This window comes from Malania oleifera, chromosome 11, assembly GCF_029873635.1.
Source record: "Malania oleifera isolate guangnan ecotype guangnan chromosome 11, ASM2987363v1, whole genome shotgun sequence".
Classification (NCBI taxonomy): domain Eukaryota; kingdom Viridiplantae; phylum Streptophyta; class Magnoliopsida; order Santalales; family Ximeniaceae; genus Malania; species Malania oleifera.
Window position 1 is genome coordinate 43,134,438 of NC_080427.1, and position 24,814 is coordinate 43,159,251.

The 24,814-nt window shown below is 35.5% G+C and overlaps 1 protein-coding gene across 5 annotated transcripts in view; it reads left to right on the plus strand.

Annotated features, from left to right (window-relative positions):
- LOC131167884 (uncharacterized) overlaps window positions 1–24,814 on the plus strand; it is a 47,329-nt gene that overhangs the window by 12,379 nt on the left and 10,136 nt on the right. The window contains exons 2-8 of one of the 5 annotated variants that reach the window (XR_009140172.1): window positions 320–374; window positions 632–706; window positions 844–935; window positions 6,810–6,891; window positions 12,565–12,648; window positions 14,247–14,472; window positions 24,459–24,705. Coding sequence is in view for 2 of the 5 variants with exons in the window: in XM_058126917.1 (XP_057982900.1) it covers window positions 320–374; window positions 632–706; window positions 844–935; window positions 6,810–6,891; window positions 12,565–12,648; window positions 14,247–14,363 (505 nt within the window). In the remaining 3 variants the exon portion in view is untranslated. Of the gene's footprint in view, window positions 1–319; window positions 375–631; window positions 707–843; window positions 936–6,809; window positions 6,892–12,564; window positions 12,649–14,246; window positions 14,594–23,973; window positions 24,222–24,458; window positions 24,706–24,814 lie in introns of those variants that run through there. The other 4 variants (XR_009140171.1, XR_009140170.1, XM_058126917.1 and 1 more) reach the window with 4 other exon arrangements.

Genomic DNA, 24,814 nt, shown 5'->3' on the forward strand with positions numbered 1-24,814 from the left:
TTTATCTGGTGTTTGACATTGTTTATTCGCTTGAGTTAATTCTCATTCTTTTTCTTCTTTTCCACCACTATGCATATGGCGTTGACTAACTTGTTCATTTTGAAGTGAAGGAGATGAGGATCCCTTTCTCTATCATTTTTGAAAATGGATCTGCCATACACTTTGTATAAACAATCTTTTGATTTTTTTTTTGTTTTCTTTTTCTTTTTCTTTTTCTTTGTGAAGGGGGATGGTGGTAGTTTTTTTCCCTCAGGGAGAGGGGTGGTAAAGCATTTTTATTTTGAAAAAGGCTCACTCTGTTATAACTGTTTTTTGCCAGGCCTGTCAATGTTGTCTGCTGGAGGCGTGCTATTTGTTTGGAATTCATGGAGAAGGTTATACTGTTGCAGGCCTGACGCCTGTGGCTCATTGATTCTTATAGATATTTGGACAGTCCATTGAGACTATTATTGCTGTAGTTATCACTTTCTGTTAGTTCTGTAGCTGGTATGCTGTCTAGGAAATTTCTATATATTAAAAAATTGGATAATCTAGGATATTTTTCTTTTTCCTGGTGCAACCCTACTTATATGCTTGTAAAAAAGTCCTATGTCATATATAATTTTATGATTCTGACCTTCCTTCTATACAGGCTGATGTTCTAGAATATTATGATCAGACTGTAAACTCTCCAAGTGGATTGTTCTACATACCAGCTGTCTTAAGAGTATGCAATTAAGTAGTAATAGTTTACTGCAATTGTATCTTCCTCTTGGAATACTACTAAAGCTTTATTTCCTCTTATCACTTTCTATGCTTCCTTGTATTTCATACTAACACATGCCATCTTCTTTTGTTATCCAGGTTCCCCATTTGCTGCAGGTTGTCAAGAGGAGAAGGATCAGAAACACCCTTACTCGCAAGAATATATTTTACCGGGACAATTTCACGTGCCAGTAAGTAGTCTGCTGATGGATCGCACTCTTTCAACTGACTAAGCTTGTTTAATCAAAGTGAATCATTAGCAAACATAATTTAGGTAGCTGATTCTGCATACTCTGATGAAAAGATAGTTGCAGCACTTGTTGATGGAAAGGCAACTGAAATCTTGAGTTGTAGCGATATTATTTTGCTAACAGTCCTCAAAGCATGATCCCCAATCCATCACTGAAGCTTTGTCTTTTTAATATTTATTCAGGGTGGGGGATTTGTTTTTATTAAAAGGAAAAAAGAAAAGAAAAAGTTGCCGAAAGTGGATGGAATTTGCCTTCTTTTGGGCTATGAAAAAAATCAACAAATATATAATTTTGATGACTGCCCTCCAAGCACAGTAATTTTATTTAAAATAAAAATTGAAAGTGAAGTTACCCAATATGACTAGATTTTGCTTCCTTCTGGTCTTCATTGCCCATGTAAACACCAGTGAGATAATAATGCAAACAAGTAGATTATGCACTCTCGACTGTGATGGTCCTCTTCTTTGATTTTGTCCACCTCCCTTTTGCATACAGATGTTGCATGATCGATGCCTGAATGGTGATCCAACACTGATGATCTTAAGCACTCTACTTTTAGATGGTTCTCTGCTTCAACTTCATTGGCCTCCCTCCACCGAGCTTGCGACCATGGCAGCTCTCTCTTCGATCTCTAAACTGAACTTTGTCTTCTCCACTCATCTCCCTTTGCCCTCGTACCTACTCGCAGTAAACCCTCACTCTTTTCCCAGGGTTTGCAAAAGCCCTATGTTGACCCTTAACTTCATACACAGGAAACATTTACCTTTTCTTGAACACATTTCAACATACCCAGAATACCCATCGTCTTATTTGTTGAAACCTATACCCTTTCCTTCTTTTGCAAACTTAGATGTCACCATGTCTTAATCGGTCAAGATAGATAGAAAAGTGTTCTTGTTTGATTGGTTTTCTTCATCGCAAGCTCTTATAATTTTGTAGCAGGCTGGGAACTAGGGGTGTACAAAAATTGCCAAAAAACCGAAAACCGCACCGAAACTGAATCATTTAACATTTCTGTTTGGTTTCTCGGTTTCGATTTTAGTTTTATAAAAAATTGATCTTCAGTTTTGGTTTAGGTTTGACAGTTAAACCGAACCAAAAAAATTGAAAATCTATTATATATTTATTTATAATTTTCTACATTTTTAGTGTATTGTTATTAATATTTCAAATATTATTTTACAATAATTATTATTATATCTATTAGTCTAAGAGAATTGATTGTTGAGACGGGTGGAAAATATAGAGGAAGAGAAAGGGAGGGGAGGGAAGTGTTTTATACAGAAGAGGAGGGTTCTTGAGTTTACTCCTTTCTGATGTGGGACATGCAAAGAGTGAAACTGAAGGCTTGCTTTGAAATTTGAGTGTTGGGAAGAAGGGAAACATAAGGCTTGCTTTGAAACAGTTGTCTCACATCGGCTGAGGGAAGAAGGGACAGCCTTTCCAGTTTCCACCTGTTATATATACATCCAACCTCCCAAGCCTTGCTGTGTGAACATAGCCTTTAGTGGCTGGGCCCAGGCTGCATTTTTTGTGGTTGGCTCTTATTAAAGTCTTGAATTGGGCTTTGATTGAAGGGCTTCTGTGTTGGGCCTTCTTCATAATATGCACTGTTCTCCATTGGGCCTTAATAAAAATTTTGAATTATGCCCTCTTACTTGGCTTTTATTAAATTAAAAATTTTATAGTATTAAAAAACCAATATATAACCAAACCGATTGTTATTGGTTCTCAGTTTTTTTAACCCGTTGGTTTTCGGTGCTGTTTCGGTTTGTAAAGTAAATAATTGATAATTTCAGGTCGGTTTTCGGTTTTGGGCATGTTGAGATTTTTTATTAAAATGAATGACCTAACTTGAATATAGCTCTCTCCCTTTATTTATAATACAAATTGAATACATTCTAATGGCAATAATACCCTTACTAACTCTCACTAATTAACATACTAATGCACTTAATAATAATAGTAAAAGACATAAATAACCTCTAACACTCCCCCTCAAGCTGGAGCATAAATGTCATATGTTCCTAGCTTGTTACAAATGAATTTAACTTGAGCACCCCACAATGCTTTGGTAAACAAATAAGCAAGCTGCATATTAAACTTCACATAAGCGGTAGTAATGAGCTTTCGCACAATTTTCTCTCGAACAAAGTGGCAATCAACTTCAATGTGCTTCATCCGCTCATGGAAGACTGTGTTGGGAGCAATATGAAGAGCAACTTGATTATCACACATCAACTTCATAGGCTGAGAATGTGAAAAACCCAATTCTTCCAACTTGTTCTTCAACTAGACAAGTTCACAAGTAAAGGGAGCCATAGCTCTACATTTTTATTTAGCACTTGACTTGGTCACCACATTTGTTTTCTTACTCTTCCAAGAAACCAAATTATGACAAATCAACCTGGTTGTGGACCTCCAGTTGGAAGGCAACCCAACCCAATCTGCACTTGTATATCCATGGATATAAGTGTGACTCTGATCACGATATAAAAGACATCTCCTAGGTGCACTTTTGAGATATCTCAAAACCCGAATTACTGCATCCCATTGACTTGTCCTATGGGTTATCAAAATCTCAATCCGCATTATGGGTTATCAAAATCTCAATCCGCATTGTGCGATTTTTCGATCCTATGATCCATACTTGCCTACTCAATCCGGATCTTAAGTAAAATCTTAATAAAGTAGGATTCCAAGTAGATAAAGTAGGATCTTAGTAGGATCTTGATCCTACTCGGAATCCTACCAATCCTACTTTTGCAATGGAATATGGATTTTTCCTATTTAGGATTTTAACAAAAAAGGCCCAATATTTATTTATTGGCCCAAACACTTTACTTTTGCAATAGGCACAAAAGTTGGTCTAATTGGCTAAATGCATCAAATTAGGGTGACATAACGAGCTTCTAGGATTTTTTCAATGCAAGTCAAGAGAGCAGCTGAGCATCTCTCGAAAGCTCTTTTCCTTCAAAATTGAAAGCATTTTGAGAGCTTAGATTTCTTGATAGACAAATCCTAGATTGTTTATCAGTAGGCTTGGACTGTTCCTTCTTCCAGCAATAGTAGAGGTCAGCTGAGAGTTTTGAGATCAGCAGAGAGCTTCAACAAATAAGGAGTTGCACAGTCAAGCTGAGAGCTTAAAGTTGCAGCTTGTAGCAGTTTATGCGTTATCTTTGTAGTTTTTCTTACTTTCTTCTTGTTTTTTGTCCTCTTATTATTGACAAGCCAGAGACATATCTTTTTTCCCAAAGCAAAGAGCATATAGTTTTCTTTTTCCTGTTGATTTCTTTGCAACTAACAAAAAGTGGTTCCTCTTCCTTCTTTTTATCCTTCTTCTTCTTCGTCTTATAGTTTGATGACAAAACCGTGGAAACTAGGAAATTTACATTAGTTCATTGAAATAGGATTAGCAATTTCTTCTTCCTTCTTCTTTTCATTCTTTTTCCTTTTCTTTTTAATTATAATTATTAAATAAATAAGCTAGCAACAGTCTGCCCTTTGCAGAGCACTTTGCAATTTAGGCTATTTAATTTTCTTTTTTTTTAAGGTTCAAAATTGTTGAAGGAAAAACCTGCTAGGTGCTGATTAGCAAGCTAGCTACATTCCTGAACTTTGTTTTAATTTCTTAAACTTACTGCCATGTTTTTAGGATTATTTTATTGAGAGTTGTCATAAATTGCCAAATATATAAATTTTTAATTTATTTTACATTGTAAGTACTAAGTAGAATTTTATGATCCACGATTCAATCCTACGATCCAATCTTGTGGACACTCCCAACTATCCTATGTAGGATCCTTATTCTAACCTAGAAATTGACTCAACACTTGTTGCAAAAGATATATCCAACCGAGTGGATGTGAGATAATTCAACTTTCCAACAAGTATTCAATATTGTCTAGGATTAGGTAGCAAATCACCCATATTGCCATATTCAGCACTAACTTGCTGTTAGGATCCATGGGTGTATCAACTGGTTTAGATCCCAACAATCCAGTTTCATCCAACAGATCAAGAACATACTTCCTCTGTGACAAAATAGTTCTCATACGAGATCGAGATACTTCTATACCCAAGAAGTATTTCAATGGTCCCAAATCTTTGGTTTGAAACTTAGTCTATAGAAAAGCCTTGAGATTCTGAATACCTTTATCATCATCACCTTTAATAACAATTTCATCCACATAAACAACAAGAAGGATCCTACACGATGAAGTATGACGATAGAACACAGAATGATCCATTGCACACCATGGAAGACCAAACTCAAGTACTACAACATTGAAACGACCAAACTGTGCTCAGGGAGATTGTTTTAAACCATATAGAGCCTTATTGAGCTGACACACTAAGCTTGACTCCCCTTGAGCAACAAACCCAAGCGACTGCTCCATCTAAACCTCTTCCTCACGGTCACCATGCAAGAAGACATTCTTGACATCTAACTAATGTAGAGGCCAGTGACAAGTAGTAGCCAAAGAGATGAACAAACGTAGTAATGTAAGTTTGGAAACCGAGAAAAAGTATCAGAATAATTCAAACCATACGCTTGAGTATATCCCTTAACAATAAGAAGAGCCTTTAGACGAGTCATAGAACCATTAAGGTTGACTTTCACAGTGTAAACCTAGGGACAACCAACCATAGACTTGTTAGGAGGAAGATGAAGTCCCAAGTGCCATTGTCATGTAAAGTATTCATCTCTTCAAGCATAGCATTCCTCCACCCAGAGTGGGCTAGGGTTTCCAAAACAGATTTAGGAAGGGTAGTAGATGATAGAGCAGTAAAATGAAAAACAATAATAAGAGGGTGATAAGAAATCATAACAAACATAGTTGGAAATGGGATGTTGAGTATATGTGTGTTTACCTTTTTGAACTACAATGGGAAGGTCAACATCATAGGGAATATGATCATTAAATGAGGAAACTGAAGGTGTCATAGTAGAAGCTAGAGGGGTCTCTCTTCCTTGGAGCTGCCGTCATGAATACACCGGCAAATTAGGATGATTAAGACGATGAGAAGGACTCAAACTACATGGAGACCCGTATGATTGGTTAACTTGCTTGGGCAAGGAAAACAAAGTAGAATCTGGAAGATTAGGCAAAGGAAGAGACTCATTGAGCTTAGAAGCACTCATGGACTAGGTGTGTAGTAAGGTATATACTCAATGAAGGTAACATTGGTAGAAACAAAGAAGTGATGTAGCTTAGGACTATAACAACGATATCCCTTTTGAGTATATAAGTAGCCTAGAAAGACACATTTCATAGCACGAGGATCCAACTTATCCACCCTAGGAGTTAGTTGACAAACAAAGGACATACACCCAAATATACAGGGAGGGAGAGAGAGTAAAGGTGGATTAGGGAAGAGAATGGACTAGGTAATTTTTGACCACTAAGAATAGAGGATGACATCCTTTTGATCAAAAGAACTTGAATAAAAAAAACTTAGGATTTGGAGTTTTAATGTCTCATTGGAATATGCTTGTTTTTCTATTCAAACATGTGCCAAACAAAGATATATTTCTTGTGCTTACTACTCTGTTGCTATGGAAATTTTAGCCTGCAAAAAAGAATATTATGCAAGGAATCTCATGGAAGAAAAATGTTTTAGTTATCCTCCTTGCATGGAGATTTTTTCCTAATTGTTATTCCTTCATTTTCTCGACCCCACTTCAGGTGAAATTTTCATTTACAATGGGAAAAAAAATTAGCTACAGAAATGGTATTGTACTACCACTTGTAATTGTAGTAATTTGCATTTAGAGATTGTTTAGTAATACTTTCTTTCCTCTGGCGATAGGTATTGTTCTTCGAGTCACAACTTGACTATTGATCATCTTTTGCCAATTGCACGAGGTGGAAATTGGATATGGGAAAATTTGGTAAGATGATCAATAAGGATATACTAATTCTTGTATTTGAGAAAGACACCATTTAAGTTTTTCGATGGTCCAATTATGGTTTTTGTTGGTTTTGCTTGCTTTGCTGAATTGATTTTTGTACATATTGCAATTATGCATGCTAACTAGCTTTGTGGAACAACTTTCATTTTTGAAAGAATTGCAAAAAATGCTACATTTTTTTTCCCTCATTTTCCAATATTTATATTTAGAACTAAGAAAACTAAGAAAACACAAATGTTGGGAAACTAGGTGGCATTTTTGAAATTCTGTGAAGAATTTGGAAGTAGAAAATGAAAACTGTTTTCTACAATTGAACAAGCTTCTACTATTTATAATTGTTCTGGAAAACATGGCTTTAGTTTGGGTGCTATTTGAGAATATTTTGGATTTGGGTTATTAAAATCGGGATCCTCCGTAGGATTGCTAAGATGGTTTGTTGGATCAGATTGTCTACAAATGTTTTAAAAGGCTAATCAAGGCTGGCTTCAAGCCAAGACATGCATAAAACAATTTGAGGCTCAATCCAAAGTACCAAATCCCGAAAAGGCTAACACATTACACATTGAGGCTTATGCATTTGTACAAAGGCATGCCCTTTGCGCCTTTTTAAGTGAAGCTTACGGAGTTTGGATGTGATTCTCAAGTTAGATTTGGCTAGAAAATTTTAGTTCCATGTTTTTATAAAGGGAATGTCACAATATGAGTTGATTTCTAAAACTCTTGAACCCCCAACCTTTCCTAAATAATTGGTTGTTGTGTTTTAGATCTTAAAAATAATTTGAATTTTGTAATGTTAAAACTATCTCTTGTCACAATTTATGTAATGAATTCAAGTTAGCATTTTTTGATTGGCCAACAAGTAGTTTGCAAATTATATTTAAATTTTTTTTACATTTATTTTTTTTATTTTATTAATTTTTTCTATTTTTCTTTACTTTTAAAATACTTGTAATTTATTTACCTATTTTTATCTATCAAATAAAATTATCATGCGGCTTACACTGCACCACCTCAAGGCCTATGCCTTGCCTTTTAAGGGTTAAAATGTCTCTCCTTAAGCCTTTGCCTTTTAAAACATGAAACCTACAAAATCGACGATCAAGTGTTGAAGACTCAAAGAATTACATGTATCTTTGGTAGGGGCCTCATATCACAAAAAGAAGAAAAGATGAAGTGTTCAAACTGTTGCATTCCTTAATAAAACCTCTTTGCAAAGAAAATGAAATAATCACTTATTAAACTGATTGGATTTTGGGATGTGATTTTAATGTTGTGCAGTTCCCCGAGAGTAGAAAGGGGGTGAGAGAGTTACTGCTACTATGCTAAGTTTTGAATCTTTTACTAGGGAGTGTGGTTTGAGAGATCTTCCCCTTGATAATGCTAATTTTATGTGCTCAGTGAGAGGTGCTGGAGCGGTGGCAAGCTTGATTGATTCCCTTTTTGTATGGAGTGGGTGGATGAGTTCCCTAATCTCTCTTAATCTATTTTACTGAGGCCCAATTCTAACCACTTTCTCATCATGTTGGAATTGAGGAAAGTTGCTTGTGGTCCTACGCCTTTCAAGTTTGAAAACATATGGTTTGATCATGATCCTTTTCAGCCCGTAGTCAAGAACTCTTGGAATGAGGATGTGGGGGAGGGCTCGCGAAGGTTTTAGATTCATGAAAAAATTGTATGGGTTCAAAGAGAAGTTGAAAGATTAGAATAGGGAGGTGTTCGGAAATTTAAGGTTGAGAAGTTGGAGGCAGAAGAAGTTTAAATGGATCCGAGATGGTGATTGTGATTCTATATTTTTTTCATAGAATAGCAGCAATAGCTAATGGAAAAATGAGTAATAATTTAATTAGGGAATTGGAAGTGGATAGGATTATCTCCAATCAGAGTCAAATTGCTTCTGAAATCACTGGGTTTTATTCTAATTTGTACTCTGAGGAGGATGATAGTAGACCAATGGTGAGAAGGTGGTTTGGTCGGAGAGACCTTTTGAGGAAGAGGAAGTGAGGGCCACGGTTTTTGGATGGAGAGGGATAAAGTTTAAGGATCTGACGGTTTTAATTTGACTTTCTTTCAAGATTGTTGGGAGGTGGTTAAGGCTGATTTGCTTAAGGTTTTTAATGAATTTTATGGGAATGGGATTATAAGAAAAAGTGTCAATTCCAGTTTCAATAACTCTAGTGCTGAAGAAGAATAAATCCATCAAGATATTGGATTATAGACCTATTACCTTAGTTTCCAGTGTTTATAAAATCATCTCTAAATTTTTAACTAGTAGGTTTAATGCAGTGCTTGATAGGACTATTGAGAAGGCTTAGAGTGCATTTTGGGGGGGGGGGGGGGTGGTAGGCAAATTGTGGATGCAATTTTGGTTGCCCATGAGGTTGTTGAGGATATTTGGAGAAGGAAGAAGAAGGGAATCATCTTTAAATTGGATTTTGAGAAAGCTTATAATAGAGTGAATTGGAAGTTCCTGGATAAGATTTTTGTGAGGAAAGGGTTTGGTGAGCAATGGCAACATTTGATTAGAGGCTGTTTCCATATTGTGAGCTATTCAGTTTGTGTGAATTGCATGTCTAAATCTGAGTTTAAGGTTACAAGAGGAATTAGACAAGTTGTTCTTATTTGTTTTTAGTGGCTGATATTTTGAGTAGGATGGTGGATAGGGCTGTGGTTAGAGGTTTAGTGAAAGGTATGGACATGGGGCGAGAGGGGGTCTGGTTGTTGCACCTTCAGTTTGCCGATGATAATATCTTCTTTTTAGAGGATCATAGACCCTCCTTTATGAATATTTTGGGTCTCTTTCACATTTTCGAGAAGGTCTTTGGACTTGAGATTATTATGGGAAAGAGTGGTATTGAGACTATCAATTTGCTTGTCGAGAGTGTTAGGGAGTTACCTGCAGAGGTGGGTTGTAGTGTTTTGAATTGGCTGCTGTCCTATCTTGGGATTCCTTCAGTGGGTAGCTGTAGATCTGTTAGATTTTGGGATCCTGTTATGGAAAGGGTTTCTAAAAGATTGGATGGGTGAAAAGGTGCTCTTTTCTCTCTTGGTGGTAGAATATGCTTATCTAGGCCTACCTTTCTGGTATACTTTTTATATTTTCTTTCAATTTTCAAGATTCTAGTGGGGGTTGCTAGTAAGATAGAGAAGATAATAAGGGACTTCTTAGGGTCAGGGTAGGGGGTTTTAGGGATTATTTGGTTAGTTGGGAAGTGGTGGGTAGGTTTAAACAGGAGGATGGTTTGGGTATAGGAAATTTGGTGTCTAAAATTACAACTCTTTTTGCTAAATAGCTTTTGGTGGTTTCTGCCAGAGAGTTCTTTCCTGTGACATTTTGTTATTAAAAATATGGATTAAACGAGAATGGGTGGGGTACTAATTTGAGATTTAGATGTTCTTCAAAAAGTCCGTGGAAAGCTATCTCTTAGAGTTATCCCCTCTTCATTCTCCATGTCAAAATCCTGGTGGGTACAGGTAGTAATATCCGTTTTTGGAAAGATCCTTGGATGGGGAATGCATTTTTGTCCACCTCTTTTCCACATTTTTTTGCTTGAGCTCAGGACTGGATGATTCCATTTCTTCTTTTATTGTTGATCTAGGTTGTCCATTGCCTTCTTGGGATTTCCACTTTTGCAGATCGTTAAATGAAAGGGAGACGGTAGAGCTATCCTCTCTGCTAGTTTTGTTGAATAACTATTCTTCTTTAAAGGAGGATAGATAGTCTTGGTCTTTGGATTCTTCGGGGGTTTTCTCTTGCAAATCTTTTTGTGATTTTCTGAATAGATCTAATTTACATTTTTCCTCTCTATAGTTCCATTTGAAAGGCCAATGCCCCCTTTAAAATTAAGGCTTTTATCGGTTGGTTGCACTTGATAGAATTAATACCAATAACTTGCTGCAGGTTAGGAGACCTTTGAAGGCTATATCTCCAGACATCTGTGTTTTTCTGTTATAGTTGTTCAGAATCTGCATTGCATTTATTCATTAACTGTGATTATGTTTGGGGTGTATGGAATAAGCGATTTGGTATTTTAGGTGAAAGTTGGGTGAGCTGTTCCTTTTGCTAGTTTTGGCAGGAAAAGGAAAGGGCAGCGCTCTGGAAATGGGTTTTTTTTGGCAGTCTTTTTGGGGCTGTGGATGGAGTGTAATGCGTGTATTTTCAAGGGAAGAAGTCATTTCATTTGCTGGTTTGGGAAAAGAAACATTATTTGGGTTCTCTTTGGTGTGTGGGGCAGGGGAATTTTAAACGGGTGAGCTTCTTTGATATTCATCACAATTGGTGTTATATGTTGGAGTGTTAGTTCGTGTTGGTTTCTCTCTCTCTCTCTCTCTCTCTCTCTCTCTTGTTTTTTAGTTTTCAGGTTGTTTCTTTGTGTTTTTTTTTAATTCTGGATTTTCCATGCCACGTTGAGGAGATGTCTTATTCTCCTGGCTGTATTATTCTATTAATGAAATTCTTCTTTTACCACAAAAAAGCAAGAATATAATTTTTAACACAAATCTGTCAACAGACAACCTTAAAACATGAATATCCATTTTTCCTTTTCAAAAAAATTTTTAACAAACAAAAACTAAACTATCAAGCTAACTTCTACCTTAAATGTCAGCATCCAAGTCAAGGCCAACATTAAAATCATCACTATCATTATCATTATCATTATTATTGTTAAATGCATCAATGTGTTATTTACCTATCTTCATTCTTAACGTTTAAAGTTTGTGCCACCTAATAATCACCAATGAACCAAAAAGTAATTTTTTGAGTCAATAGTTTTGTCAATATAAAATAAACCAAATCACTTTCTTAGTTGTCCATTTCATGTATAGGTTATACAGGACAAAAGCTCAGCCTATGTGAGAAGCATTTTAGTAAAGGTTTTAAAAGTATGAAAGAACTTTAGGATTATAATTCTACAACAATCCTACAATCCTACTATGATCCCACCAAATTGCAATTTTAGGTAGGATCAGGATTATATGGTCTGGATTGTGATCTTAAAAACCATGGTAGAAAGTAGTTGAATATGGGCCAGGGAAATATGTAAAGGGTAGTTGGTGGTTTTCTTATGTTGTGTAGTTTCTATAAATTGGAAAAGTAAATAAGAAAGAGTAGGGTGGGGGAGCAGAGGGGCCACTGGGAGAGGAGGGTTGGGGTTGGGTTTTGATAAGGTTCAATTGAGAAAACAGCTGGTGTTTAGTGGATCTTGTCTGGATCAACCCTACTGTATTATCATTAAACTATAACAGTAAGTGCGTTGTATGCTTTGTAGATAATTGCAAATATTTGAAGATTAACTTTGCGTGACCTGGAGATTGACTGCTATATTCTTTGTCATTTCTCTTGTACCTAGTCCTATTTGCTTTCTTTTGTCCTGTGCATATTGCCAAAACTTACTGTTAGAGCTGTTTTGATAACTCCATTAATATGATTGAGTTTTCTGGTTGAGGATTTGGTCTAATAACAAATAATTTAGGTCTTGTATCTGTTTGGACCCTTCTTTGTACATACATGTATTTCATTAATTGTAATCGTTATGTGGGTATTTGACACCCACATGGACAAAGGATTTTTTCATTTTTTGGTGAGAAGGTTGAAGGATTTATTTGTGTTTTGCATACCCATTCCCTACTGAACATGGTTCTTCCTTGTAACAGGTAACTGCTTGTGAGAAATGCAACTCAAGAAAAGGTCAAAAAACTTTAGAGGAAGCAAATATGAAGCTAACTAAAATTCCGAAGGTATCTTCCCATTCCTAAAATCATGGCTTCCTTGTGAGAGAATAAAGCAATTAAAATTTGTTTATTTTCTTGGAAATCATGTTATGAAAAAAAATGACATGCGAGTTTGGCTACTGGCTGCAATAACTATGGGCAATGCACTTGCCCCTAGGTAAGAACATAAAATAAAGAAGTTTGAGCTTCCAATCAGGGTTGATCTAGAATTTTAAAAGGGGAGGAGTGCAATCTATAAAAGTGTGAGGTAATCAAGCATTAGTTAACTAGTTAATAAAGAATCTGAGGATAATTTCTGTGGGACCTTGAAGCCAGAGAAGTGCAGATGTATGCCTGTGGAGTGAGTTGGGTTCTGCACACGAGATTGCACAAGACTAGAGGCAGCCCATGCCAGGCCTTTGGATGTTTTGGTGAATAATACCTTGGTTTGGGAAGTAGCTGAAGAGGGAAGAGAGAAACTAGTGGGTTTGCATTGAGAGTAAATCAGAGTTGGACAATGGAATAATAGCTTGATCTGGGAAGAAGAAAATTAGTGGATTGCATCGAAAGGAAACCAGAGTTGTGTAGTGGAGGAATAGTTCACAGCCAAACTCAATGTCGTCGGATTGATGCTTGAAAAAGTTTCCCATATTACATGAAAATGGGAAAAAATAACGGGTTTATTTATAAGTGAATAAGGTTGAATAAGCATGTCCAGTGTTCTAATAAGCAAGCTGTTTACAAGCTAGTCAACACATTTGGATTGGGACAATGTCAATAGAATTGATATTAGGTTCGAATGCTCACTAGTAAATTGCATATCAAACGGCGAGCTAGCAAATGCTGGTGGGACTGTGAAAACTTGGAAGTGGAGAGGCATCAAGTGTATGCTGGCAATGTGATTGCTAGGTGGCTGCCCAAGGGATCCCACTGGACAAGCAGACCTGCAAACAAGAAGTGGCCCATGGCAAGCCTCTAGGGGAGCATGCTAACAGTAGCCTTGCTTGATACATCATTATGAAAGAGGAGGTGGGATGGCTTTGGCAGGAAATTAGAGTTGCACAAGGGAAGAATAGTTCTTGCCACTTATGGTCTGTAGATCTAGAACTATTGATCTACCATTGCCTGAAACTTGCTCCATGTTAATGAGAATGGGAATAATAATGGGTTCATGAGTAAGGTTGAAGCGTTTAACTTGGTGCTGAGGTTTTTAGCTCAGTTGTGAGTTTATAGGTGAATAGTTTATGGCTTAACACTTTTGGATTGGGACATGGTCATTGCAATTGAGGGTGTCCAATTGTCATAAATTATTGGGATGATTATAATTATAATTCTAAATTTTGGGTTCTTCAACTACAAATTGTTTTAAAATTATGATGACATGGGCTATATTTATCCTTTGCTGGCTGCTCATTGGCAAAGACATGGCTTCTTTATTAACAATATATACACACATGTATAGGGGCAAATTTTTGACATGGTCTCCTAAGCCATATTGTAATTGTGCGACCTTTTCCAGTCCTATTACTAAACACTTGAGTTAGTCAAGTGAGTTCTTTTGAGAAACAATATTTGTTAAAGATGGGAGTTACCATTAACAGAACTACCATTTGTGATTGCTGCAGGCGCCTAAAGACTATGACATATTGGCCATTCCTTTAACAACTGCAGCTATAAAGTTGCTGAGAATGAGAAAGGGAACACCCCAAGAATGGAACCAATATCTACAAAGACAATCTTAGGAGCCATGATGTCAAAATCAGTCACTTTGCGCATGATAATAATATTTTCCTTGTCAAGGGTGCAGTCTCACTGAAAACGCCTCCCAAAGTTTATCAGTTTAAAACCAATGTAAGCCTGTAGTTTCCTATTTTCCCTCATTTATTGATAAAAAAAATGCTTGTACAGTGATGTTAATCTGATGTTATATTTATATTGTTCCAATGGAAGCATGTGGTCTTTCTTATTTTAAGCAGGATGTTAATTTTAGGAGAATTAACTAGAATTTCATTTTAATAAGTTTATTAACTGAAATTTTAGTAATATTTATATTGATTAACTGCTCAGAGGGCATGCATCATTGGTTTAGTAGGGGTAGATCCTGCCAGAAGAAAAATGCCTGCTGAATTTGTTGTGTGTGATGCAAGTGTCTTTTTAGTACCGGCTAGTACTGTCCCTTCCCCATGCTAATGATTGTCCTTCACTCTACACATGACAGATTCAAGTGAGGGTCTAGACGCGTTGCACTTGTACCACCCGGGTATAGTGAAAAGTGGGTGAGGGTGGGCTAGGTCGTCGCCCCAAAGGGACGCGCCGTGTTGGCGCTTAGGTACGGTGTCAAATATGCGAGAATTCCTGCATCATTCTGGACGTGGGCAGGTAAAGACGTTAGTTCAGGAAACTAGGATTAGATTAGTAACTTGGAATATAGGGACCCTTGCGGGTAAAAATATGGAAATTGTGGACACAGTGATCAAAAGAAGAATTAATATAATTTGCCTTCAAAAAACTAAGTGGGTTGGGGAGAGAGTTAGAGAAATTGATAAATCAGGATTTAAACTTTGATGCACTGGAAAAGAAAAACATAAGAATGGAGTAGAAATTATTATAGACAAAAACTTAAAAGATAGTGTTGTTGATGTAAATAGAGTAGGGGATAGAATTATAAAAATCAAGATGGTATTAGGACAAGAGATAATAAATATCATTAGTGTTTATGCTCTTCAAGTTGGCGTGGCAGAAAATCTTAAGAGACAATTTTGGGAAGATATGATAGTATTATACAAGACATACCTGAGACTGAGAAAATATTTATAGGAGATCTGAATGGACACGTTGGAAGGAATAATAAAAATTGTGAGAGGATATATAGAGGATATGGATATGGAGACAAAAATGATCTTGAGGAGATGATTTTAGACTTCGGTATGCCATATGATTTTAGTATAATGAATACTTGCTTTAAGAAGAGAGAAGAATACTTAATAACCTTTAAAAGTAGACAAAATAGAAGCCAAATAGATATTTTTTAACTAGGAGGGTAGATCGTTTATCATATAAGAATTGTAAAGTTATTCCAGGTGAAAGTCTAACCACACAACATAGAGTCTTAGTGTTAGATATATGTAAAATGGAAGAAAAAAGATAAAATAAACTAGTGTAAGAGAACTAGGTGGTGGAACCTAAAAGGAGAAAATATAATAAAATTTAAAGATAAAATGATCAAAGATGGAGATTGGACTATAGAGGATGTGATAGATACGAATACCCTTTGGAGTAGATTAACTAGCTTTATTAAAAATATAGTAAAAGAGATTTTAGGTGAAATGTGGTCTCACGACTCTCACCACCTCATCTATGCTAAATTATGTTTCCTTCGAATACAAGTATACCCTCTCTTACCATTCAAGTATGAGTATTGCGGGTTCATTGAATTGGATTTTTTCGATTCAATAATATTTATTTTCATAGTATTTGTTTTTTGTATTAACAAGTTAATTAAAATTTTTATTTAGTACCAATTTTGTCAAATGTATGTTCAACAATTGGAGAAGGATAATTTATACTCAATAGGAAAGAGTTGGCTCAACAATATGATTGTGATTGAATTAAATGAGTGCTTAATATTTCATTCCTCACCATCCCCATTGTTGGACTTGCAAAACATATATGAGATGGATAGGGGATAGGTATGCTCTTGTTATAGAGTATGCTTGACAACAACTAGATGTAGTGGAGCATCCCTAACAATACTCTATTATTCTTACAATGCAAATGCCGAAATACGTTGTAGAGCTCATCAAAATTATTGTGCACAGAGTTGGCCAACAATGTTTGTAATTGTTGCACTAGTGAAGCTTGCAAAGCAATTCCATCATCCCTTTCCATTCATAGAACCAACCACTAATGATCGTACCCATATTCATGATCCTTATCCAATTTCTCAACGTTATCAAGAACCCAATGTTGTGCACCCATTTCCCCAAACATATAATTTTTCTCTAGACTTTATTATTACGTAATGGGAAATGAACTTCAATTATCAGGATAGTAGTAAGAAATTCAAAAGCAGTGCTCGGGCTTGCATTGTCATGAACATTAGAGAGCAATGAATTGTCCTTATCTTGCAACAATGATGTATTTAATTTGCGTGTGACATGTAAATGTGTTTATGTTAGGTGAACAAACTATAACATCATTTTATTTTGTTAATATCATGTTTGCGCTTTGTGTACAAGAAAATTGAAATGAATTGTGACACATTTTCTAATACCCGTGCCTGCATTCTAGAGTTGTCATATGTAGTTCACATGATATAGTTGTCACATCTAGTATGCTTGTAAAGTTTAATAATTTGTTTTGTTCTAACTAAGACAAATTGTCCTTATTATGTTTTAGTGATCTATTTAATTTGTGTAGGACATGTAAATGTGTCCATGTTAGATGAATGAATTGTGAAATCATTTTCTTATGTTAATATCATGCCTACCCTCTATGTACAAGAAAAGTGAAACGAATTGCGACACATTTTCTTATGCCCATGCTTGCATTGTCATGCATGCTAGAGTTGTCACGTCTGGTTTGCACAGTAGAGTTGTCATTTCTAATCTACATGTAAATTTTAATAATTTGTTCTATTCTTATGTTAATATCACACCTTCCCTCTGTTATGAGAAAAGTGAAATGAAGTTGCCCTGCAAATTTTCCTTGTTAGGTGAATGAATTGTCATGTAAAAAATTTGTTCATTTGCGTGTGATTAGGCATTCTTTATGGTTTGGTTAAGAGTTTGTTTGAATTCTTTTCATAGTCAGATTTATTTTCATCACATTTACATTATGAGTTCTTCGTATTGCACCATATCGAATTATCATGATCATTCAGTAATTTCATACATTCCTAATGACCTATTGTTTGCGATGGAGAGATATTGCAATCTAGGGAGCCTTTTTTTATTATTCATTAAACCCTTACAAGCTCAGTAGATACTGTGTTAATCATGGATTCATAATGGGAATATCGACTACTAGAGGCAAACAATTTGGTAAAGCAATTACATTTGTTGAATGTTGCAATCCCAAAATCAAAAGCACGATGTATTCAATGAAATGACTATTTATTGAAGAAATGAGCATTGAATATGATACAAGAGGAGAATAATCATATGTGTATTCATTTCAATCATTTTGAGAGGATTACTCCATTATGACTTCTCCAACTCGCAATAGCTAGGCGGTAGCAATTGCTTCCATTTCTAATGGCTCATTATGTGAATTAGTCATATTAATGTCCAATAAGGATTAGTATTAGGATTAAACCAATGAACTATTTATGCCATTTATGCAATGCTTTGTTACTGTATGTTTGTATCCTTTAAATAATGTTATGTTTTGCTTTATTCGTTTTGTTTTGCTCCATTAATTGAATCAATAAATTTATGTTCTATTTTGTTAGCTATGACCTTTTGCTAATTAGGAAATACTTACATGTATATAATATAAATCAAATCCTAGCATCTCATATTTTACATCCTAATTGTCTATTCTTCTTTCTTTCTTTCTTTTCCAGGCATAGTGAATCTTTTAAGTAATTGTACAATATATAAATTACGTTAATATATATATATATATATATATATATATATATATGTATATATATATCATGAAGTTAAAATGTAGAAAAAAAAGCATTAGACATTCAAATCACACCAATAACATACAAAATCAATGTGTTTGTTTAATTACAAATACATGTATAAAATTACAAAAATAAGAATATAAAAAAGATCACATGCCACAAGGTGGGTGTCTCCTTTGTCTCTGCAGCCACACACACGATTGTTTTTGCTCAGCATCGTGCTTCTTCGCTGCATCTCTAGCTACATTGTGCATATGTTATTGCCCTTTGCCCCTGCCCTTGCCACCTCTAGGTGCATGTTGTTGGGTGTGGATTGTCTCTAGGAAGTCCTACAAGAAAATGTCATCCATCGACACCTGGTCGAATGATTGGAACGAAATATGCGATGATACTGAGAAGTGATGGTACCATTCATGTGTTGGGTACATTGGAGGTGGGAATGAGGGAATGGACTACGATAGATCTAGAATATATGTACGGTGTACTGGTGGAAGTGACATATGACTTGTACTATGTAGGCATCGTTGTCTTTGGCCACTAGGAGTAGGAAACAGAGGCCCACGGTTCCAAGGGGACGTATATGGAGGTATATCTGGTTATGCCACCTATAGTGGATCACCCTCTTAAATGAATTGTGGCAACTTCATCGGTCCTTTACTATGGCTTGTAGCGCCACCCACTCACCTTCATTGAGGCACAACACGACCTCCTTTGTGCGGTGTAGGATAAACATCTATAGCGTTTGTGGCGTCTACTATATCACCTACATCATTGTCCTACATAGGTGGCTGCGGTGTAGGGACACCCTTGCTAATTAAGTGGCGGGTCTTCTCCACCATAATGTGCATGGGGGATGTTGCAATAGGTTTTGCTGGGGACTTTAGGTAGTAGTTCGATAGTTGGATATTCCCCATCATCTCCTCCTACAAAAAAAAGGAAAAAGTAATAACATGATTGGTCAGTTGTGAAAATGAGTTGTATGTTAGCAAGAAAATTGCATTACTTATTCACTCAACATTGTCTTATATAGATCGGTTGATCTACTGATGAGTCGAACGATCATGGACTGACTGTATTCATGCTTGGGCTGCATAGGGTTAGTACTAGGGACGAGGTTCTCCATCAGTATTTGTATAGCATGCTCCAATCAACGTTCCCACATTTGCGTGATATGGTAGTACTATGTCTCCTAGTTGGTGTTGGTGTGGTCATGCTAATCCAACTTGTAGAGATCTGGATACTCAAACCTTTGGGTTGTACCCTATGTTAGGTGCACATGGGATTTGTTGTCTTAACAAGACTTTGGAGAGTGGGGAGTGGGTGAGCCAGACCTAGTCCCCACTGTTGCAAACAAGAGGGAGCTCCTCGCATATCTCCAATGTGTAGGGCATCCATATAAATTGTGGAAGACGTAAGGCACGTGAGAACAATGCTCCATATAGATAATTCACTTCGTATGATAATAATGTTAATAAAAAGGGATTACTTGATCCACACACATCACTATGTCATATTGATATGACTGTAACATATGCATAGGTACATAAGGAGCATGGAATGAATCTCGCCACTTGTAACACATTATTGATATACAATTGCATGTAAGTGATAGTTACATGATTATTTGCATGAACAATCGAATTTAAAACATATGACAATTCAGACACACATTAACCTCATGATAAGTGGGTAGGGAGGATCGACTGCATTGACTAGAAGACGTGATCAGTCAAGTCGAATTGGAGTAAGAAAGACCATCTGCTCCCATGCTCAGAAATGTAAAAGAATTAAGATGCCCTAACTGAGCGATCCCTCCTTCGACCTACATGGCACAACTGTTTGTACAACTAGGCTACTATGGCGCTACCTTAACTGTACATTGATGTCCTATCCAAGTCCTTGAGGAGAGGTAAGAACATAAAAGGCACACAATATTGCGACTTGTTGATGAATGACATGCCGCAAATGATACACAAGATTTCACACTTTGATGTTTAATATGACCCTCTCCTTGGATGCATTAGGAAAAAGTGACCAAAACTCTTTGTCTATCCGCATCATCATTAGTTGGAAGCCATATAAAGTGCTCCTACCCATCTAACGAGACAACACCAAAGAGCTCCCAACAGAGCATGTCCTATGTATGCTTTGTGGTGGTGCTAACTGCCTACTATCAACAAATAGTTTGCATATCATAGCCACATCTAGCAGTGTCACTATTATCGCATGGCAAATGAAATGTTTGGGTCTTGGGCCTCCATTGTTCAACAAGCACACTAATAATATTGTGGTCAAGTCGTATGTACCAGATCTAGTATAGTGGGTAGAAACTAGCTCGATGGATCCATGCAATGATCCTCAGATTGACATGCTAGCCAATCTAAAACCTAAGAACAGTGACAACATTTAAATGCATCAGAATGATCCTCATCTCGAGCCCTGTACAAGGGGTGGAGGGCCCCCAACGTTAGTATAGATAGGTCAATTGTTCAAGGCTCCATGCTATAAAAAAATATAGGAAAAGAAACATATAGTTACTTAGACAAGTATATTAATGAACATAAGTAATAATGCATAAATTGAAAAAAGAATTAATGAAATGAGTCATAATTGCATTCAAATAACTAACAACAAATAGTTAACTATTTCTTTAAATTTCAGAAGTGACATAAGTAAATGATGCTCTAATAACATTGTACCTATTATATCACTAAAAGGTAAATGTCTGGTTCAATTTTTGGTGGGTAAACAACTACCTTAGCTACTACAATAATCAAGAAAATAATTGCATGCACATAAAGGTAAATAATTGGTGAAATTTAGATTGGCAACACTTAAATAACTATTATATCACTGAAAAGTAAATACTTATGATTCATTACATTTATGTTGGTAATTAGCTACTTCAATTTATATGATATTCAAGAGGTTAATTACATGCACTCAACTCGAACTTAATAGCATATGCAAATGAAGTAATTTCATTTTCTTACACAAGTGAATGTATGTTTAAATAAAAAGTGCATATATGGAACTGAATCAAATTCTACTAATTCATAGTAGTTACGGTAATTTTTATATATATATAAGAGAGAGAGAGAGAGAGAGAGAGAGAGAGAGAGAGAGAGAGAGAGAGAGAGAGAGAGAGGGAGAGTTGTGTTAATTATTAACTCCGCCTGTGATGCACTTAATGTCCTAGTTTTTTTCACACAGTCGGTCTAAAGCTCGGGTAAAGGAGGAGAGTTGTATTAGGTAGTTGACAGCTAGCGTAAAATTTTTCAAATAACTATGATATAATTACTTATCGAATATTTGCTAAGGCATCCCCTACGAGCGACGCGTTGTACTTGTACCACTCGAGTGCAGTGAAAAGTGGGTGAGAGTGGCCTAGGTCATCGCCCCAAAGCGACATCCCGTGTCGGCACTCGAGTACAGTGTCAAATTAGAGAGGGTTCCTGTATCATTCTACACGTGAGCAGGTAAAGACGTTAGTTCAGGAAACTAGAATTAGATTAGCATCTTGGAATATAGAGACACTTATGAGTAAAAGCATGGAAATAGTGGGCACAATGATGAGAAAAAGAATTAGTATAATTTTCCTTCAACAAACTAAGTGGGTGGGGGAGAAAGCTAGAGAAATTGATAAATTGGGATTTAAAATTTGGTACACTAGAAAAGAAAAACATGAGAATGGAGTAAGAATTATTATAGACAAAAACAAAAAAGATAACATTGTTGATGTAAATAGAGTGGATGATAGAATTATAAAAATCAAGATGATATTAGGACAAGAGATAATAAATATCATTAGTACTTATGCACCTCAAGTTGGCTTGAAAGAAAATCTTAAGAGACAATTTTGGAAAGATATGAATAGTATTATTATACGAGGCATACTAGAGACTGAGAAAATATTTATAGGAGGAAATCTGAATGGACGTGTTGGAAGGGATAATAAAAATTATGAGAGATGATCTTAGGCTTCGGTATGTCATATGATTTTAGTATAATGAATGCTTGATTTAAGAAGAGAGAAGAACACTTAATAATCTTTAAAAGTGGACAAAATAAAAGTCCAATAAATTTTTTTTTTTAACTAGGAGGGTAGATCGTTTATCATGCAAGGATTGTAAAGTTATTCCAAGTGAAAGCCTAACCACGCAACGTAGAGTCTTAGTATTAGATATATGTATTAAAAAAATGGAAGAAAAATAATAAAATAAATTAGTGTATGAGAACTAGGTGGTGAAACCTAAAAGGAGAAAATATAATAAAATTTAAAGATAAAATGATCAAAGGTGGAGATTGGACTATAGAGGATGAGATAAATACAAATACTCTTTGGACTAGACTAGTTAGCTCTATTAAAAAATGATAACAAAAGAGATTTTAGGTGAATCAAAGGGAAGATTCTTGAATAGCAAAGAAAGTTGGTGGTGGGATAAATATGTACAAAAAGTCGTATAGACAAAAAGAATTTGGTATAAAACATGACAAAAATGTAGAAACAGAGATAAATTTGAAAAGTATAAGGAGGCAAGAAAAGTTGCAAAAAAGGCCGTTAGTGAAGTTAAATATAGATTATTTAATAGTTTGTATGATAGATTGGATACAAAAGAAGGGAAAAAGATATATTTAAGCTTGCAAAAGCTAGAGAAAGGAAGAGTAAGGACTTAAGAAATTTAAAATGTATAAAAAGTGAGGATGATATTATCTTGGTTAAGGACGAAGACATTAAAGAAAGATGACGAAGTTACTTTAGTAAATTATTTAATGAAAGCCAAATAAACGACTTAAATTTAGAATTGTTAAACAAGGAAAAAATTAAAAATATGAGATTTATTCACAAAATTAGAGTTAACAAAATTAAGTTTGCAATAAAAAAATGAAAAATAGGAAAGCTACAGGACTGGATAATGTCCCGATTGAAGTTTGGAAATGCTTAGGTGATAACAGCATTATATGGTTAACTAATTTATTTAATACAATTATAAAAACTACGAAAATTTTAGATAAATGGAGGAAAAATACTTTAATACCTATATTAAAAAATAAAGGAGATATTCAATGTAGAGACCTAGAAAATTTTAAATAATAAGGAAAATGAGAAAAGAAGGAAATTCGGTTTGGGAAGCTCAAACCGTCAACGGTTTCGTGAGGGCCATAGAAAATCGTCGACAATTTTCTTTTTACCGCAGACTGGTAATTGGTAAAATAGTAAAAAAGGACGGGTTAAAGCCCGTCGAGAAAACCGTCGATTTTTTTTTTTTTTTACCGCGAATTGGTAACTGGTAAAATAGTAAAAAGGGACAGGTTAAAGTCCAAACTGTCGACGATTTTGTGAACAGTGTAGAAAACCGTCGACGATTTTCTTTGCAGTAGAAATTATAAAGAGATCCCGTGAGTCATTTTTCATTAATCAAACAAAAATTCTCTTTTTCTAAAACCCTACAAATCCCTCTTCATTCTCTCTTTGATTTCGGCTCCGTTAAAGCTCAGATTGTCGATTAGGAACCACCACGAGGTTCCTGAGAAAATTCTCTACAACTTAGGCTGAATAGTTTTTAGTTTGGGGTTCTGGGGCACCATCCCAAAACCAGGGTAAGTGAGGTATTTTAGAGTTTTAAAGTTAATTTAGAGTATATAGAACTTAGGGAATATTAAATGTTAATATTGTGGAGGTTGCGTTGAATAATTTGGGGAAAAATGAATTTCAGGCTTTTGAGCTATGAATGTCGAGGAGCGCATGATTTAGGGTGCTAGTGGACCTCTCAGTAAGTCAGGTATAAGGAATAAATTATAGCGGTCTTTTTTGAAAATTATTGGTTGAGAAATATGAGAAATGGAAATATGATATTTTACTTGAAATTTATTATGATATGAATATCAGATGAAAATTGTGTGGCATATGATTTATACTGAAATGTATTTGAAATTGAGTTAAATGGTTTACATTGAGAATAATGAGCCTGTGAAATGTGTACTAAAATATGAGTTTTGAAATGTGAAAGATGATGAAAAGTGATATGTACTGAAAAGTACCTTCTGAGAAATGATGAAATATGAATTATGGAAATGTTTTATTGAGAAATGTTGAATAACGTGAAATGAGATATGTATATGTTATTATGAGATGAAATGAGTATTGAAATGATGAAATATCATTGAAATGATGAAATGATGAAATGAGTTGTGAATGCAGGAAATGAAAATACTGCAGTGTGAAATCTACAATGTAAATCTTGAAATGTGATTACTGAAAATGTGAACATTACAATGTTAGTGTTGCAATGAGAATGATGAAATGTGAATGCTGGTATGTGAATATGAAAATGTGAATGTGAGAAATGTGAATATTGTAACGTGAATACTGCAATATGAATGTGAAATGAGAATACTGGAAATGTGAAAAATTGCATTGTGAATAATGCAATTGTGAATTATTGAAATGTGAAAATAAAACCTTGATGGATGGATGTAATATTGAATTGAGCACAGTATCATTGCTAGTGGCGATTAAGTGCAACTACACGGACTCGTGGAGCGTGTGGCGTGACA